Raw genomic sequence first — 19,034 nt, forward strand, 5'->3', positions numbered from 1 at the left:
CCAGCATATTTTTCTTAAGTGTTTATACAATGTAAAAGGTAGGTAAATTTGTATCTTGGGAAAGGTAAAGCTTTTATTTATTTAGGCTGGTGTGCAGGTAACTACAAGGCTTTTGTCTTGGAGCAAAACCTATACACACCTCCAGCTGTGGGAGAACCACTGTTATTTTATTACTAATAAGTATGTTATTGTTATTAACCCTTAGATTTGGCAGTTAGATGGGGGCTCCACTACTCATCAGCTATGGGTCCTTGGCCAGGTTAATCTCAAAGCCAGGTGTACCATAAGTGTTAAAAAAATTCTTAGTTATTACTATTATTATTTTTATTCTTTACCTACCTCAAATCTTAAACACACATTGGAAATGAGAAAATCTGGAGACAGCCAAAAATGACAAAGTAGAGGCAAAAATGGAAACGCTAAGGAAAGATAACAGCCAGAAAGAAGCAGCTGTCAGACTGGAAAACAACTGGCATTTTCCCTAGAACAGTGTTCTTAAACTTGGTTGCACACTAGAATTACCTGGGGACCTCTTAAAAAGGGGTCATACCCCAGACCAATTAAAGCACAATCTCTGGGTGTGAGACGCAGAGATCAGTATTTCTTGAAGGTCCCCAAGTGATTCTAAGGTGCAGACTAGTTTGAAAAACTACTGCTCTAGAATCTACAAGTCTATCAATGCATTTATGAAGCAAAGTGTAGTTCTGGTGTTCATAGAACCAGACTTAATGGGCCAGGCTGAACTTAGAAAATTCTGTTATTTCCCAGCCTTAAAATGTATAGAATATCTCTATCAACTTGTTGAACTGCTATGGTTATACCTGAAACTAAGGTAGCATTGTGTGTCAACTACACTCAAATAAATGTGTTTTAAAAATAAGAGGAGCAAGGTGGGGAAGACCTCAGAGGATGCTTTAGTCATCTAAAGATAAAATCTTAAAAAAAAATAAAAAATAAAAAAATAAAGATAAAATCTTCCTAAACCACTAGCGGCTGGGCAGCTATTTAAACATCTAGAGCTGGGCAATGGGTATGGAACCTCTTTGAGGGATGACAAAAAATGTTCTATATTTAGACTGTGGTGATGGTTGTATCCTTTTAGTCTATGTGAATATACTAAAAACCATCAGATTGTGCACCTTAAATGAATGAATTATATGGTATGTGAACTATATCTCAATAAAGCTGTTTTTACCTTGTAAAGATGAGAGAATCACACACCTAGCATAAGTCAGGGATATGTGGGATTAAGGCTTTAGGATGTTCCAATGCCAGTTGTCAACCATATGCTTGTTGGTTTGAGTGTTAACTTGCAGATATTAAGACCTAAAGAGGTGTAGTTCTTGGATATGAAAGGCATGAGTAAAAGGCCAGTTTATGGTCATACAGATGACAAACTAGTAGAAAATATCATTTAAGATGTTATAGAAAGAGACTTCATTTCTTTCCAGACAAACCAGGGTTGGGAGTAGGGAGAATCCTAGTACCGCACATAATAGTTATTTAGCTTTAGGCACATTTCTTAACTTCTTTGAACTTGTTTCTTCATCTCTAAAATACAGATGACATCTTTCAAAATGATTGTGTAAGTTAAAAGTAAGGCATATAAAACATAGTGAATATACTCATGTGAAGTGTTAAGTATTCAATAAATATTTGTTGAACTAATAAATAACAATAATTCACCATTTATTGAGCATCCGTATGTGCAGACACTGTAAAAGATGAAAAGACACACTTCCTGTCATTATGGTATATAGAGTACCATAGCAAACAGACATGAAAAAAAATAAAAGAGGGGCACTGGGTGGCTCAGTGGTTGAGCGTCTGCCTTTGGTTCAGATTGTGATCCTGGGGTCCTGGGATTGAGTCCCACATCAGACTCCCCACAAGGAGCCTGCTTCTCCCTCTGCCTGTGTCTCTGCCTCTCTGTGTCTCTCAGGAAAAAATAAAATCTTCTAAAAAAGACAGTGAAATCTGCATAACACAAGAGGCTATCTGGAGCAAAGAGAAAGAAACACCTAAACCAGCTTGGGGAAATGAAGACTTCATAGAGGTGGTGATGCTTGAGCTGAGAACTAAAACTTGAGCTGAGAGCTAAGAACTTAAGTTGAGAAATAAAAGAGAAGCAGGAAAAGGGCCCTTGCAGGAAATTTCATGCAGATGGATAATATTACATTATTGCTAGACCTTAAATTGCATTTGTAAAACAGTCTTGGCAAGAGATCAGGTGCTGCAAGTAGGCAGGAGTTAGATCTTGAGTTACTTTTAGGCCAGGCCCAGGAGTTTTGATTTTATTCTTCAGCAGTGATGGTCACTACAGAATTTTGGACTCAAGTATGTATGATGCATCTAGGGTTTTTTGTTTTGTTTTGTTTTAGAGAGATTATCCTGGCACCTATCAATAAAATAGGTCACAGAAACCCAGATCCCTCTCTTTCAGACAAGAATATAGGTTTTTGGCCTCACCAAAGTCAGAAGAATATTCCTAAGGATTACAAGTTTGGTTAAAAATCTGGGGAAGGTAAGAAACTTGTGCTTTGCTGCTGGTTTTCACAGCCTGTGGTGTCCCTAGGTAAGGATTCAGATGAGTCAAGAAATCTTTTGTACAAATCAGGCTGGATTTTTCTCTTTGTGCTTTGATGTGTTTGTCACTAGGATTATAGTTTGCAGGTAACTACAGTGTGAGATGATCTGTGTTTCTCTGTGTATGCAAGGTGGTAGCAGACTCCTGAGAGGGTCTTAATCAGGGTGGGAGTAGAGTAAATCCAGTCTCCAGCTCCAAGAGGCTCCCTGGGGCCAAGTGAAAGGCTTGCTGTTTGAAACTGTCTCTCTTGGTAAATTAACAACAAATCAAGCATACCATGGTATCAAATAAAGGGGATTCGTGGACATGGTGCTGTTAGTTGCTGATCTCAATCATTCAAGGAAGCTATTAAATCTGTGAGCATTAGCATTCTGCCAGGTAATGAGATCTAGTCCTTAGTGTGCCTAGCAGACACACTGATTCTTTACTGATTTGGAACATCTCCCTCTCCTGGCTCCCTCCTTGCTTCATCTTCTAAACTGTCCTTGAAATCAATGAATGGTGATTCAGTGTATCACTAGCTAGTGTCTGAATAAGAGAGATTTGGTTTCTACTGTGCCTCCTGTTACAACAAAAACGTGCACTGAATAAATTTAATTGGCTACATTAATGTGTAAGTTTTATCTGCAAAGGGATGGATATGTTTCTGAATAATCTGCAGAGGGGCAGAATTTTGAGTGTATGGCACTGCTTCTAATTAGCTGTTGCTTTAATACAACCAGATTGAGGCAGACGCTACCCATTTAGAATATTGGTGGATGACAACACTGGCTTGGACAAAGTGACCAGTCTCAAATGGCTACTCCTTTCTGGGCTGCAGGTTGCTAGGGCTCTGGCTGTCTGTTCCCCCCACCCCCTCAAAAAAGGGCGGGGGAAATTGGTGTGTTAGGGGGAAAAAGAACATACATACATGTTGTCTGCCTTTCATAGAGATAATAAACCTACAGAAAGAAATGCTGTTGAGTGGGAGGAAGGCGAAAATATAGGTGGTTTTTTGTTTTGGGGTTTTTTTTCCTCCAGTTCTGCGACGCATTAACCCTGCTGCTGTTGGGATGTTCTCTGCTCAGCCTATTGGCTGAGCCCAGGAGCTGCTGTCCGCCAATCGGGTGGTGGAAGGCAGACAAATCTACCCCGCCACCAGCAAAAACGGCGCGTAACCCTTGCGGTGCCGGCCCAGCCCCGCCAGAGCTGGCGCCACGAAAGAGAGATAGGTGTCTCCAGCTGCTGTTGCCGTTTGGGGCGGGTCGGCTTCTTCTGCTTCCCAGGACCAGGTAGAGGAATAGCAGGAAGCAGCAATGCTCCGCAAGGTGGGAAGCTGGGTAGAAATCTGCTGGGGGGCTACCCTTTTGTTCCTCATTTGCCACCTGGGTTACGTTTGTGGGCAGATCCGCTACCCGGTCCCAGAGGAGTCACAGGAAGGGACTTTTGTAGGGAATGTCGCCCAAGATTTCCTGCTGGATACAGAGAGTCTGTCAGCTCGTAGGCTGCAGGTTGCTGGAGAGGTGAACCAAAGACACTTCCGTGTGGATTTGGACAGCGGAGCCCTGCTCATCAAGAATCCAATTGATCGAGAGGCACTGTGTGGACTCAGTGCCAGCTGCATCGTGCCCCTGGAGTTTGTAACTGAAGGGCCTTTAGAAATGTACCGAGCAGAGGTAGAGATCGTGGATGTGAATGATCACGCCCCCCGATTTCCTCGGCAGCAGCTGGACTTGGAAATTGGGGAGGCAGCTCCTCCAGGACAGCGTTTCCCCTTGGAAAAGGCTCAGGATGCAGATGTGGGGAGCAATTCTATCAGCAGCTATAGACTAAGCTCCAATGAACACTTTGCACTGGATGTCAAGAAGCGCAGCGACGGCAGCCTGGTCCCAGAGCTGCTCCTGGAGAAGCCTTTGGATCGAGAGAAGCAATCAGACTACCGCCTGGTGCTGACTGCTGTGGATGGAGGGAACCCCCCGAGATCTGGCACCGCAGAGCTCCGGGTATCAGTGCTGGACGTGAATGACAACGCCCCAGCCTTCCAGCAATCCAGCTACAGGATTAGCGTGTTGGAGAGTGCCCCAGCCGGCATGCTGCTCATCCAGCTCAATGCCTCTGACCCAGACCTGGGTCCCAGTGGTAACGTCACCTTTTCTTTCAGTGGTCACACCCCTGATCGTGTGAGAAACCTCTTTAGCCTTCACCCTACTACTGGAAAGCTTACCCTTCAGGGGCCCCTAGACTTTGAGAGTGAGAATTACTATGAATTTGATATTCGGGCTCGTGATGGGGGTTCTCCAGCCATGGAGCAACATTGCAGCCTTCGGGTGGATCTCCTAGATGTAAATGACAATGCCCCACACATCACAGTGACCTCAGAGCTTGGGACTCTTCCAGAGAGCGCAGAACCCGGGACTGTAGTGGCACTCATCAGTGTACAGGACCCTGACTCAGGGTCAAACGGAGACGTGAGCCTCCGTATTCCAGACCACCTGCCATTTGCCCTCAAATCTGCCTTCAGGAACCAATTCTCCCTGGTAACTGCTGGGCCCTTGGACAGAGAGGCCAAATCCAGCTATGACATTATGGTCACTGCTTCTGATGCTGGGAATCCTCCTCTGAGTACCCAGAGGACTATTTTCCTCAATATTTCAGATGTGAATGATAACCCACCCTCTTTCTTCCAGAGGTCACATGAGGTGTTTGTTCCTGAGAACAATCGCCCAGGGGACCTGCTTTGTTCCCTTGCAGCCTCTGATCCAGACTCTGGCTTGAATGCGCTTATCTCCTACTCTCTCCTGGAGCCCAGAAATCGAGATGTTTCAGCTTCTTCTTTTATCTCTCTGAACCCCCAGACAGGAGCTGTTCATGCCACTCGATCCTTTGACTATGAGCAAACACAGACACTGCAGTTTGAGGTACAGGCCCGAGATCGAGGCAACCCACCTCTTAGTAGCACTGTGACAGTTCGCCTCTTTGTGCTGGACCTCAACGACAATGCCCCAGCGGTGCTCCGCCCTAGGGCCCGGCCTGGTTCCTTATGTCCTCAAGCACTGCCTCCATCAGTTGGTGCTGGCCATCTAGTCACAAAGGTGACTGCCGTGGACTTGGATTCAGGTTACAATGCTTGGGTTTCCTATCAGCTCCTGGAGGCGCCGGACCCCAGCCTGTTCGCAGTCTCTCGCTATGCTGGGGAGGTACGGACAGCAGTTCCCATCCCAGCTGATCTCCCACCACAGAAGCTGGTCATTGTGGTAAAGGATAGTGGTAGCCCACCACTCTCTACCTCTGTTACTCTTCTAGTGTCCTTGGAGGAAGATACTCATCCAGTTGTCCCTGATCTTCGAGAATCTTCAGCCCCAAGAGAAGGAGAATCCCGTCTGACCCTCTACTTGGCTGTATCGCTAGTGGCAATTTGCTTTGTCTCCTTTGGCTCCTTTGTGGCACTGCTCTCAAAGTGTCTACGTGGGGCTGCCTGTGGAGTGACGTGCTTTCCTGCTGGCACCTGTGCCTGTCTCACCCGATCTCGAAGGAGGGAGGGGCTTCCCCCTTCCAATGGGATCCTTCGAATCCAGCTAGGGTCAGATGATCCTATCAAGTTTGTTGATGTGGGTGGCCACTCTCATGGCTGCACACCCTTGGCTTCTGCACCCACTCGGAGCGATAGCTTCATGATGGTGAAGTCACCAAGTGCACCTATGGCAGGGGAGCCTGTTCGCCCAAGCTGCCCACCCTCTGATCTTCTGTATGGGCTAGAGGTGAGACCTTTGCAGGCTCAGCCAACGCTTGAGGGTTATTCTGATCCAGGCATATGGCTGGGTCATGTCTTGGTGTCTCTACACGAACCCTTAGTGAATGGTAATTATGTGGTAGATGGTGTGCTTTAGAAGTGTGGTGTGAATAATCAGAAAGCTGTCACTGACTAGTACTTGTGGTGGGTTATGCCATTATCCGAGTGTAAGAGATGAAGGTAATGATCAAGAGTCAGTGTATTGTGGGAGCATGCTGCCAGCATGTGGGAGCATGGAAGGCTCTGTTGCACAAGGTTAGGACATACCAGGCAGTCACCTAAACCCAAGAGGTTCCTTTCTCTTTCTGAATGAGGTGGCCAGGTTCTGGACTACCTTAACTCGAGGTTACCATTTCCCAGTGAATTGAGGGGGACTAATATATCTGCCCCACAGTATCAAGTACTCCTTAACCTACCATAGACAGAACTCTCTGCTTGAAGCAGCAGAGAGCACCAAGAGGAGAGAGCCGAGGGAGTAGGGAGGCATCAAGGTACAAGCAGAGATTTTTCATTCCAGGTCTTCAGGAATCTCAGTCACTGAGATTTGAGCTAGATGTGGGATAATGGGGGCAGGGGAGCATTACTTCTTTGGAGGTGTAGGAGAAAGCAATGTAAGTGAAATAATTTAATGTCAGAAAACTGGTTTGTAGGTGAGGAACTCAGAGATAGCCACTTATGGAGTCTTTAAGTAGAGTTCTGAATTGGTGAAACCATAAATCCTGGAAACCATGCCCAGCTTCTTCCAGGTGACCTGGATCAGTCTCAGGAACATCCCCCAGAAGTATGACAACCAGAAGCTGTCATACTCATTCCACAGCTCAAGTCATGGATCTCAGAAAAGCTGAGTCCTATACCCATCAGCTGATATTGAGATTCCTCAAAACACTGATGGGGAGTCAGAACAAGGCTTTATAAGATCCTAACAAATCTTGTCTCTCACTTAGCAACATTTGGCAAGATGGGGGAGGGAGGAGGTTCACATGGGCTTCACAGAGAACCTCCCCTGGAAGGACAGAATTTTGTTGGGTTAAGCAAAGTTAGTGGAATCTTCTAAAGTCCTAAGGGAAGTTGCTGGGACAGAACACTGAGAAGTTTTGTACCACTTTGTCTTCCCTGTTGAGCACCATCTGAGCTGTCAAGCTTTGCTGCCAAGGGGGCTGAATCAACCTGCAGCATGAAATGAGTGGGGAAGTAGGAGGCTTCGTTGACACAGATTTGTCTGTTCCTAAGGTTTCCAGGATTGAGGAAATTTCATAATTGGTTGAGAGCAGACAGACTTTTTGGCCAATCAGACTCAGAGCAGAGGTGGGGGATCTATCTTTTCTTCCTGCCCACCTCTCCTCCCCCTGTTCCCCAGCTCCACTCAGATTCAATTCCCATCCCCCCCCCCCACCCCCGCCATTTGGTGACTAAGAACTGCTGCAGGCAGACAAACCTCGGAGCAGTTTTTAAGAGGCTGAAAGGAGACATAAAAGAATTCAGCTGCTACATTTCCAAGACTTGGGTCTACCTTGGAGACAGGACAGCATAGAGTGAGTGTCCAGGAAAGACCTTCTGGGTCATGGGGCCCAAGACACCCCCACAGCTCACTGGGAAATGGCAAGTGCTGTGCATGTTGTCCTTGTGCTGCTGGGGCTGGGTATCCGGGCAGCTTCGTTACTCAGTGGTGGAGGAGTCTGAGCCGGGGACGCTGGTGGGGAATGTTGCTCAGGATCTAGGCTTAAAGGTGACAGATCTGTTGAGCCGCCGCCTGCGGTTGGGGTCTGAGGAAAATGAACACTATTTTTCCCTGAGCTTGATGAGTGGTGCTCTGGCAGTGAAGCAGAAGATTGACCGGGAAAGCTTGTGTGGTGCCAGTACAAGCTGCCTGCTACCAGTGCAGGTGGTGACTGAACATCCCCTGGAACTAATCCGCGTAGAGGTGGAGATCCTGGATCTCAATGACAACTCCCCGAGCTTTGCCACCTCTGTGCGGGAGATACGCATCTCAGAATCGGCTGCACTTGGGGCACGATTCCCGCTAGATAGTGCCCAGGATCCGGATGTGGGCACCAATACTGTGAGCTTCTATACTCTAAGCCCCAGCAGCCACTTGTCTCTGAATGTGAAGACCCTAAAAGATGGGAAGCTCTTCCCAGAGCTGGTGCTAGAGCAGCAGCTGGATCGTGAAGCCCAGGCAAGACATCAGCTGGTCCTCACTGCTGTGGACGGAGGTGTCCCGGCCCGCTCAGGGACCACTCTTATCTCTGTGATTGTGCTGGATGTCAATGACAATGCCCCAGCCTTTCAGTCCTCGGTTCTACGTGTGGGGCTCCCAGAGAATGCCCCCATCGGTACACTGCTGCTCCGCCTCAATGCCACGGATCCAGACGAGGGCACCAATGGCCAGCTAGACTATTCTTTTGGAGACCATACATCTGAGGTAGTGCGTAATCTCTTTGGCCTAGACCCTAGCAGTGGAGCAATCCATGTGTTGGGTCCCATAGACTTTGAGGAGTCAAGTTTCTATGAAATTCATGCAAGAGCCCGTGACCAGGGACAGCCAGCCATGGAAGGCCACTGTATGATTCAAGTGGATGTGGGAGATGCCAATGATAATGCCCCAGAAGTACTACTGGCCTCTTTAGTCAATCCTATCCTGGAGAGCACACCAGTGGGCACAGTAGTGGGCTTGTTTAATGTGCGGGATCGAGACTCCGGTAGAAATGGTGAAGTGAGCCTTGATCTCTCCCCGGACCTGCCATTTCAGATTAAGCCTTCTGAGAACCACTACTCACTGCTAACCAGCCAGCCTTTAGACCGGGAGACCACATCCCACTATATTATAGAGCTGTTGGCCAGTGATGCGGGCTCACCTCCCCTGCATGCACATCTCACCATCAGACTCAACATTTCAGATGTTAATGACAATGCACCCTACTTTACCCAACAGCTCTATACTGCTTATATCCCAGAAAACCGGCCTCCAGGTTCCCTTCTCTGCATTGTGGCTGCCTCGGATCCAGACACCGGGGATAATGCCCACCTCACCTACTCCATTGTAGGGAGTCAGATTCAGGGAGCCCCAGCTTCCTCCTTTGTATATGTCAACCCTGAGGATGGGCGAGTCTTTGCCCAGCGCACCTTTGACTACGAATTGCTGCAAATGCTGCAGGTCATGGTGGGGGTTCGAGACTCTGGCTCTCCCCCACTGCATTCTAACACATCTCTACATGTGTTTGTCCTGGACCAGAATGATAATGCGCCAGCTGTGCTGCACCCAAGACCCGGCTGGGAACTCTCTGTCCCTCAGCGTCTCCCTCGCTCTGCTCCTCCTGGCTCCTTGGTCACCAAAGTGACAGCTGTGGATGCTGATGCAGGCCACAACGCCTGGCTCTCCTATTCCTTGTTGCCACAGTCCACGGCTCCAGGACTGTTCCTGGTGTCTGCACATACTGGCGAGGTGCGCACAGCCCGGGCCTTACGGGAGGATGACTCTGACACCCAGCAGGTTGTGATCCTGGTGAGGGACAACGGTGACCCTTCACTCTCCTCTACAGCCACAGTGCTACTGGTTCTGGAGGATGAGGATCCTGAGGAAATGCCCAAATCCAACGATTTCCTCTCAAACCCTCCTGAGCGCTCAGACCTTACCCTTTACCTCATTGTGGCTCTTGCAGCCATCAGCCTCTTATCCCTAGTCACCTTCACCTTTCTGTCAGCTAAGTGCCTTCAGGGGCACACAGATGCCAATGGGGGTGGGAGCCAGTGCTGCAGGCGCCAGGACTCCCCCTCTCGGGACTTCTATAAGCAGTCTAGTCCCAACCTGCAGGTGAGCTCAGACGGCACACTCAAGTACATGGAGGTGACACTGCGGCCCACGGACTCACAGAGCCACTGCTACAGGACGTGCTTCTCGCCAGCCTCAGATGGCAGTGACTTCACTTTTCTAAGGCCCCTCAGTGTCCAGCAGCCCTCAGCTCTGGGGCTGGAGCCTGATGCCTACCGGTCCCGCTCCAATACGTTGCGGGAGCGGAGCCAGGTGAGGGGCTCCACACCACCCAGGGCGACCCCTGTGGGCTGCCTTGGAGAAGCAGCCCATCCATAGAAGGGACTTTGAATTTGCATCCACTCCTCTCTCAGGTGGGGTTGGGGGCTGTGGGGATGGAGGGGTATGTGGAGCTCAGTGTTGCCTGTATTTTGCACGATTTGGGGGACCTTTTGGACTGATTGCATGGAACACCAAAGTGGGGTTAGGACTCTGAGTACCAGGAAGTGGTGGTGATTGTAGGTGAGGGGGAAGTAGAGCCAGTCTTTGCCACCCACAATGAAAAAAGGCAGGGGTCCAATAATCTTTACGGCTGGGTTTGGTTATGGGAGGCTGGTCCTGGGTGGAGTCAGTCACGAATCTCCGCCTGTACCCAGCCTCCCCAACTCCTGAGGCAGCTTGCTCTGCCAGTCTCGAGGTTTCCTCTTTCCATTCCCTTGATGGGTGACTTCAGCTGTTCTTCTCAGCCATCCTTATTCACCCATCAAGCAAACGTATCTGTAGACAGGATAGGTGTTCACTCATGCTTCATGTGTGTCCTCCCTGCAGAACACACCACTGGCCACATGCACCGATGGGCTCGCCTCACCTCATCACACACACACACACACACACATTGGGCTTACATGCATACCACCTGTAACTACCAGTGCTTGCTGCCAAGTTCACACTCACTGGCTGTCCCCAGGCCCCTCGCAGCTTCCTAACCACCTGGCTGCTGGCCTCAGAGGTACTCATGGTGTGATTTCCCAGGGTCTGCAAGGACTAAGGAGCCTCTTCCTGCCCCTCTCCACCTGGGACTAGATCAGGTCATCTCTGGGCAAAGGTATAAGTCTGGGAACTCTAGGGCAGTGGTAGGCTGCTCTATCCTGCTGGGGCTTTATGCAGAGGTCAGCGGTGCCTCCAGCCCAAAAGCCTCAGGGGCTGGCTGAGCTACTCCATGGCTTAAGGGTCGGATAAGCAGGTGGCAGGAATGTGAAGCACTTGGACTCTGGACACTCAGAGAGATAGGCGTTTGGCTCCGTCACAACCTTTATGTGTTCCTACCATCTAGGATCAGGGCTTTGGGAGGTGACCAGAGTCTCTGAGATTCTGTCAAGTTCTTCGTTCTCTGCCTGATGGAAAGCCACAGCCTCTGCCGGATGCCAGGGTGTCCTCGTGAGTGGGGCAACTATAGTAGTACAAGACACAAGTTTCCCCAATCTCGGGAACTTTTATTTAATAGCTATGTTTTACCCTGCCCCTACTGAATCAGAACTAGTTTGAAACAACACCCCCACATGACCGCTGACTGAGAGAGCCTTACTGCCGTACTTCCTCTGAGTACCACATCTCACTTGCTCTCCCCGACATTTTTGTGGATAGATACTAGCTTCCCCACTTGATGACTGAATTTCACAGAGGTTACATGACTTGCTCAAGTTCCCAGGGTAAGTGGTAGAGAAAGATCTAATTCGGGTCCAACTCCAGAATTTGTACTTTGAGTCACTTGCACTTGTAAAGCTGGAGTGCAGAAGGACAGTCTGCATCTGCTGGGATGGGGCATAGATGGGATTTTTTGTCTTTTCGGGCTTTATATGTTAGAGAAAAGTCTTCTGGAGCTCCTTATCACTGAACACACTCTGGATCCGCCATCCTTATGCCTTCCTGTGATTTGTCATGGTTCTTGCATCTCCATGCAGGTTCTCCTGTGTCTAAGGCTGAGGAGTAGGCATCTCACAGCAGCCCTGGACTGGTGCTGGTAACTCGTATTGTACCTGGGATGCTGGATTTCTGGGTTCTGCTCATATCACTGCCATCTGTGCACCTCAGAGAGAGTCATTTGTCAGCCTTGGGCCTGTCTTCTCCCCAGTGTAACCAGAGAGGCTCATATTTCTCCTCCACTTCTGGGGGTGAGCCTGAGAGTTAACTGCCAGCTCACCTCAGAACGAGTAAGGAGATGGCTCAAGGAGTGCTCCATGTGCAATGGGACAATACTCTCTCTGGACTCAGGAGTGAAGTGGCTGGCCAGAGTCCCGCACCTTCATCCAGGTGGGACGTGACTACAGATCAGCCCCTTCGGAGCCCTGGAGACTTAGCTGGCTCTGCTCAGAGGCTGTGGGAGCTCCATCTCTGCTGGGCTCCATCCCAGCAGTTCTCTCCATCCCAGACAGAGCAGCCTTGTTCTTTCCTTCTCAGTCACAGCCATTGACTGGCAGGGTTCTGGGGGTGAGAGGTGTCTTGGATCCCCTGCAAAGAATCCGTCTGGCATGACTCCTAAATTAATAATGTGTTTAGCCGTGGGAAGGGATCATTGAGAGCCAAGGGCCTGGAGGAGGTGTCCCTCTGAATATGTTATAACACAACCTGGCGCCAAAAGGGTTACCCCGGAGCAGCAGCCATCTTGCTGCAAGAATGCTTTGTTCCCAGCTGAGGAGCTGAATCCATTCTTTCTAGGGCTGGTGGAATTCTCATCGAAAATCTCCTCAACCACTTTCGATGGGGGGCTGGAGGGGTGGGGGGGCTTCTCTACACCCCTCCTTCTGGTTCTGCAGAAGAGACTTACAGCACTTGAATCTCAGCTCGCTCAGAAGTTTTGAGTCTCTGGGCTGGGAGGAATGGGCTCTGTCTTTGGCAGAGGAATCTTCGGGTTTGCTGGTCAGATAAGTGTTATTTTATTTCTGTCTCTCAGATCTCTGAGACTTGGAGTACATTTTGTCTTTGGAGATGTCTTCCCCTCCCTCCTCTTATCCTGTTTTCTTCTCTGAGTCTATTTCCCTTTTCCCTCCCTGCCTAGCCCCAGACTCTGGTGACATTCTGACTGTGTGATACTCAGCCCCTTTTTCCCCTCTGTTTTCTCCACAGCAAGCCCCGCCCAACACGGACTGGCGATTCTCCCAGGCCCAGAGACCCGGCACCAGCGGGTAGGTGACTGCCTCTCCAGCCCACCCTCTTCTCTGCGGCATTTCCTCAGTGATGACGTGGGAGGAGGTGGGGGAAGGCTCAGAATTTGCTACAAATCGCTCCTTCCCTGAGTTCCAGATTCCAGGGAAGTTTTAGTGTATTGGGGGCTGGTACACAGACCCCAGAAGGAAGAGGCTGGTACTCTGGCTCTCTGAAAGCTCGCTCCACATGCTCAGCCCCTTCCTGCTTCCCATGCAAACCTGTTCCCATCTCCTCGCCTGAGGTTGGTCTCTTGGTGGAAAGGGAGTGTTTTATACCCATCTAATTGCTACGTCCCCCTGCTTCAGGTTGGGCTGGGGTTCAGGCAGAGACTCGAGGGATAGGAGGAGGAGGAGGCACTATCAGCAGTCAGAGCCACCTCCAGAGCCAGTAGGACTGAGCAGGGACAGAGGTGCGGGAGGCCAGGCAGCTGTGGGGGAAGGTGGAGGCTACACAGCTAGAGGCGGGACTGGAGAGGGAGCTCAAAGGGCAGGTGTCCCGGTCCTGCCCTGGCTCCAGGCTGCCCCAGGTCCCTGAAGCTGGTCCTGCCCTATTGTCTCTGCCAGTCTTTCTTATCTCTTTGCCCTCCCCTCAGTCTCTGTCTCATTCACAGTCTCTGCCTCTCCCTCTCTTTCTTTCTTTTTTTTTTTTTCTCCCTCTCTTTCTGTCTCCACCTCAGTTTCAGTCTTTATTGCTGCCTCTTGGTCCCTGCCATCTCTATCTATTTGCACTGATCTGTGCCTTTCATGGCACCTGCCAGGCTGGATGCTCAGTCAATGTCGAATTAATAAATGTGACTCAGCCTCTGTCACATCTCTTCTCCTTTTCCATTTCCCTGTCTCTTCCCTTGACCTCTTTCCTGTGTTTCCCTCTTGCCTACCGTCCTTGTGTTCCTCTGTCTCTTGGCTTCCTAACCTCTTATTGTTTCTGCTTCCCTCTCTGTTCGCAGGCTATGTCTCTTTCCTTATCTGTCTCTGAGCATGGAGTCTGTCTCTATCTGTATCCCTGAGCCTGTTTCTGTTACTCTTTCTTTATCTCTCTTTGTCTCCCTTATCCTGTCTTGCATTTCTTTGTACTTGTGGGCAAGCCAGCACACACATGCCCTCCCTCCCCTTCACACACAGTCTTTGATCACCACACACCCTCCCTGTCCAGGCTGCCCCAGCTGCTCATTTCAATTGAGTATGAATTCCTGCTGAGACAGGAACCCCCTGCGGGTGGTGGGGAGGGAAACTAGAAAGATCTTCAGTTGGTCTGAGGGGAGTGAGATGGGCTCTGGGCCAGGCCTCCCTGTTGGGAATCTGGAGCCTGAAGGAGTCCAAGGAATCCAGGAGAGGGAGAGAGGGGGCAGAGTTTAGGCCCCCTTCCCCTGCCTCTTTGCTGGTCAGACACACTCAAAGCCTGCATTTCCCTGCACGCTGCACATGGTGAGCGCGCACTGCCTCAAGAATCTTGGAGACCTTAGTATACATGGTGGGAACTCCACCACCTTGGCATGTTCAATCTTGCACATGTATCAGGAACTCAGGACATTTCCTAGAAGTTCCCCAGAAGGCAACAAGCCAGATGGCTTGGACTGCCCTTGCCCCTCCCTTGACCCCTGTCTTCTTTTTCCCCAGTGGCCTTGCCAGCCTTTCTGTAGTTGATTGGTTAGGTCACTCATGTGTTCACTCACGTATTCATTCAGTCGTCACTTACTAATTGGGCATCTACTATGAGCCAGACCCTTTTCTAAATACTGTCTTTCAAGAATGAACACGCAGAACTCATAGACTTCCAGGCTAGCAGGTGAGACAGAAAATTGACAACAATCACACTAAAAAAAAAAAAAATACTAATTAGAAACCATCGCAAGTTCTAAAAAGAAGAGGATCATGTGAGTGTAATGGTAGAGGTGGAAAAGCCTCTAGGAGGAAGTGACCTTTGAGCTGAGGTGGTGAGAAGCACTGGACAACTTCTAGCCCCTGTGCCCACATGCACCCCAGACCATAAGCTGGTCCTGAAACAGAATTCATTGCTGAAGCTGGAAGGCCCACAGATTGCTTCTGATGTCCCCTCTGGTTTGGGCACCTTACCCCTGCCTCAAGTCCCTTTTCATCAAATAAGATACTTGGCGGCTATCTGAATATACTATCTGAAATACACATAGGAGCTCTTGGGAGAGATATAAGAGAAGGTTCCCTACCTTAGTTAACTTGAGGGAGATGGCACAAACATTCCTGATTGAGTTCCATGATGCCACAGATGAAATAACCATTAAGGGTTCAGTCCAGCAAATAGCTTTCCTCCTTCATTCATACCATAGTTAGTAAACACCTCTTATAGACCAGATGGTATTCTAGGTGAAGGAGGCAATAAAATAGGCCTGCCCCCTGCCTTCAAGGAGTTTACCATGTGTTGAATGAGGCAAATACTAACCAAATATAAAAAATAAACATAAGATTGCAGTTATCACAAGTGCTAAGAAGAGCAGTACCTGGTGGTGAGAGCATAAAATAGGGGTTTGACCTGGTCAGGGGGCAGAAGGACATCTAAGAGCAAATGAAGTCCTGCTGAGATCTGAATGCTGAATGTAAATTAACCAGCTGAAGGAGAGAGGGAGGAGCATATGCAAAGGCCTTAGGGCAAGGCTTCTCAGAATCAAACTGACTGGGAATTCTTTCTTGCCACCATTCTGATGAGTAAATTGGAGTGAGAGGATGAAGAGGAAAAATTTCTTTTATTCAGACTAACTGGTTCTCACCCAATATCACTTCCCTGCTCCACACCATCCCTACCATCTTGGGGACTGGCACATCAGCTTCAGAGCAGGGCTGGTGTTGAGCTCTCTAGTAAACCTAGTTCAGGTTCAAGTTGGCACTGGGTCGCATTACCTAGACCAAGGGGATAAAGACATGCTTTGCCAGGTGCTCCTCCTTCCAGCTGGAATCCCTTCTCAAGTCATCCTTCTGGGTTCTTATCTCAACAGCTGTTAGGCACTGAATCCAGCAAACCACTTGTCCCTTCTTGGGCTGTAAACCATGCCCTGCCCTGCAGCTGTTCCCAGTCTCTGCTCAGGGGAGATAATCTCCATTTAGCTTCTCCCAGTCTCCATTCTGTTCTCCCTTGATAGCTCACTACGACCTTCCATTCCCCATCCTTGGAGAGATACTAGCCTTGCTCTCCCTTGCTTATGCAGTCAATCAGCAGACAAGTAGCAACTTATTTTTTTTCTCCTTATAAAAAAATACACGCTCATTATAGAAGCATGAGAAATAGAGAAAAAATTTAAAAGAAAAAGCACTCTAATTTCACAACCCAGAGAACTCTCACTAACATTTGTTGAATATGGAAATTTTCAAATATGTACAAAAGTAGAACTGTGTAATGAACCTCTCTGATCCTGATGTCCAGCTTCAACTAATGCCCTACTTTGTTTCACTTGGGTCTCTACCCTGTTTCCCCCCTAAGCTATTTTGAAACAGACTTTAGCCATCATATAATTTCATCTGCGTCTTCACTGTCTTTAACAGACAATTCTTTTTTTTAGACACGTAAGCACTAATATTAATAAACTATTAATACTGAATAATATATTATAAGCTAGTATCATCAAATACTCAGTCTTTATTGACATTTCCCCAGTTATGTGTCTGTTAATGTATTTGCACACTTATCTAAATTAAGGTCCACATTTTGTATTTGGTTGAGTGTCTCATATCTCTTAAACTTTTTAATATTTTCATATGTGTATTTCTAAACTTTTTTTCTTTGTGCACCCAAACAACATGCACAGGTTTCTTTTCTTTCTTTCTTTCTTTCTTTTTTTTTTTTAAATCTGATTTACCTAAATAAATTGTTCACAAACTTGTTCACAAAATATCAAGAACTCGGGTGGTATATTTCTCACTTTTTTTTTTTTGCTAGTAATTGAGTTCCATCAGCATTATCACCTGTTTGTGTTCTCTTTGCAATATACCACGAGAATCTCCCCCGTCAAAAAAATTTTCAGAAGTTAGTTATTTGTTTCATAACAGCCCTTCATATGGACATGTGATGTAGATTTTAAAAGGCTGACAGGCTTTTACTACATCACAAAATACATAGGTATTTATATTTTAACAGTTAAATCCAGGCTACTGTCAGAGTGCCTTCCCCAGGTTGCATCCTGCTGCAGGGAACCTTTCTCCACAGCCCAGCCTCTGGGTTGTTCCTTTGCACTCACATCCAGTGCGCCAGAATATAGACTTCTTAGTGCAAGAAATGTGTCTGTGAACGCTTATGTTTTAGGGCCTGCTGCAGGCACTGACATGGTGGATCCTTGGAAAATGGTCGATTAGACATAGTCCATCTCCTCTACTTTCATTTTTCACCATCTCCTAAATCCTGGAAGGGTCCCTTAGCCCCACTGCCTGCTGGGGCTACAGGGCCTCCGTGGGGAAGCCTTGTGTGGTGTCACGTGTAAGAGGATAGGCTCCAGAGTCGTGTAAGAGGATAGGCTCCAGAGTCACACGAGGCCTCTTTTTAGTCACAGCTCTGCCAGTTACCAGCTATATGGCTTTGGGAGTCTTTCAATCCCTCTGAGCCCCAAGATTCATCTTCCGGAAAATAGAATACTGAGAACACTTATCTGCAGGTGGTTCTGAGGCTCAAATAGTCAAGCTAAGCTATAACTGAACTAGATATAAACTAAATATAAATGTAAACTGTATCTGAACTAAATATATATAACCAAATGTTATATGTATATAACTAAACTAAATTGTATATAATTTAGCCCAGAGCCCAGAGAATAGGAAGCTCTCTGCAAATTGTTCAAAAAGAAGTCTCTCCTCCCTCTACTTATCTCATGCCCAGCTTCAAAGAGCTGGCTGCCCGCTCATCTGCTTAGCCTCCAGCGTTCAGCCATTGCCCAAGAATCCTCCCTGCAGCCCAGCCCACGATGGTTCCAGACCCAGCCCTTAACTCACCTTTATTCCCTCAACACCATTACCCAGTCCTCACAGGGCTGCCTCCTAACCTGGTACCTGACCCTGTGGTTCACCCCGGAGGGCTTCTCCTGCTCCCCCACCTTCGTCTTGTTCTCCCCCACTCCATCCCAGTTAGGCTGTCCTTCTTGGCATGAGGCAGCCTTGTGCCCTTCAGGAGGCCTAGTGCCAGCTCAGCAGGGCTGCAGGTAAAGACTCCTGGATTTCCTAGAGCATCCAGTTGAACTGCCCAAGTTTTTTCTGGCCTCAGAGGCTTGGGGGCATGTTGCTCTCTCTGCCTGGAACGCGCTCTCTGCCTGCAATCTTCTGTCGCTTTTTTACTTTGAAATGTTTCAAACTTGTCAAAACCAGTGTGATGAACATGGAAATACTGTTTTGACCTAGATAGTCTCATCAATTGTTAAGATTTTGAACCTTTGTTTTTTCTCTCTCCCCACACACACCAAACTTTTTTTTTCTGAACCATTTGAGAGTGGCAGACATCATAAAATTTGAAAAACTTTGGTATATAACTCTTAATAATAGTAGCGTTCTCATACAAACCATAAAAGAACAATCCCGTTTGAGAAATTTAGCATTAATGCAATAATAATATATAGTCCGCTAGTAGATTTTCATAAATGTTCTTGAAATGTACTTTTAACCTGTTTGGTATTTTGGGTTTTTTTGTTTTGGGGGGGTTGTTTGTTTTTTAAAGTAAACTCTGTACTCAACATGGACCTTGAATCCATGACTCTAAGGTTGCATGCTCTCCTGATTGAG

The 19,034-nt window shown here is 47.9% G+C and overlaps 1 protein-coding gene across 24 annotated transcripts in view; it reads left to right on the forward strand.

Annotated features, from left to right (window-relative positions):
• Positions 1–19,034, forward strand: part of LOC121497332 (protocadherin gamma-C4) — a 186,955-nt gene that overhangs the window by 158,992 nt on the left and 8,929 nt on the right. For 21 of the 24 annotated variants that reach the window (XM_041766869.1, XM_041766844.1, XM_041766842.1 and 18 more), the window contains one exon: positions 13,228–13,286. In XM_041766869.1, coding sequence (XP_041622803.1) covers positions 13,228–13,286 — 59 coding nt within the window. Of the gene's footprint in view, positions 1–3,638; positions 6,325–7,895; positions 10,378–12,595; positions 13,021–13,227; positions 13,287–19,034 lie in introns of those variants that run through there. The other 3 variants (XM_041766838.1, XM_041766835.1, XM_041766867.1) reach the window with 3 other exon arrangements.

This window comes from Vulpes lagopus, chromosome 8, assembly GCF_018345385.1.
Source record: "Vulpes lagopus strain Blue_001 chromosome 8, ASM1834538v1, whole genome shotgun sequence".
Taxonomy (NCBI): domain Eukaryota; kingdom Metazoa; phylum Chordata; class Mammalia; order Carnivora; family Canidae; genus Vulpes; species Vulpes lagopus.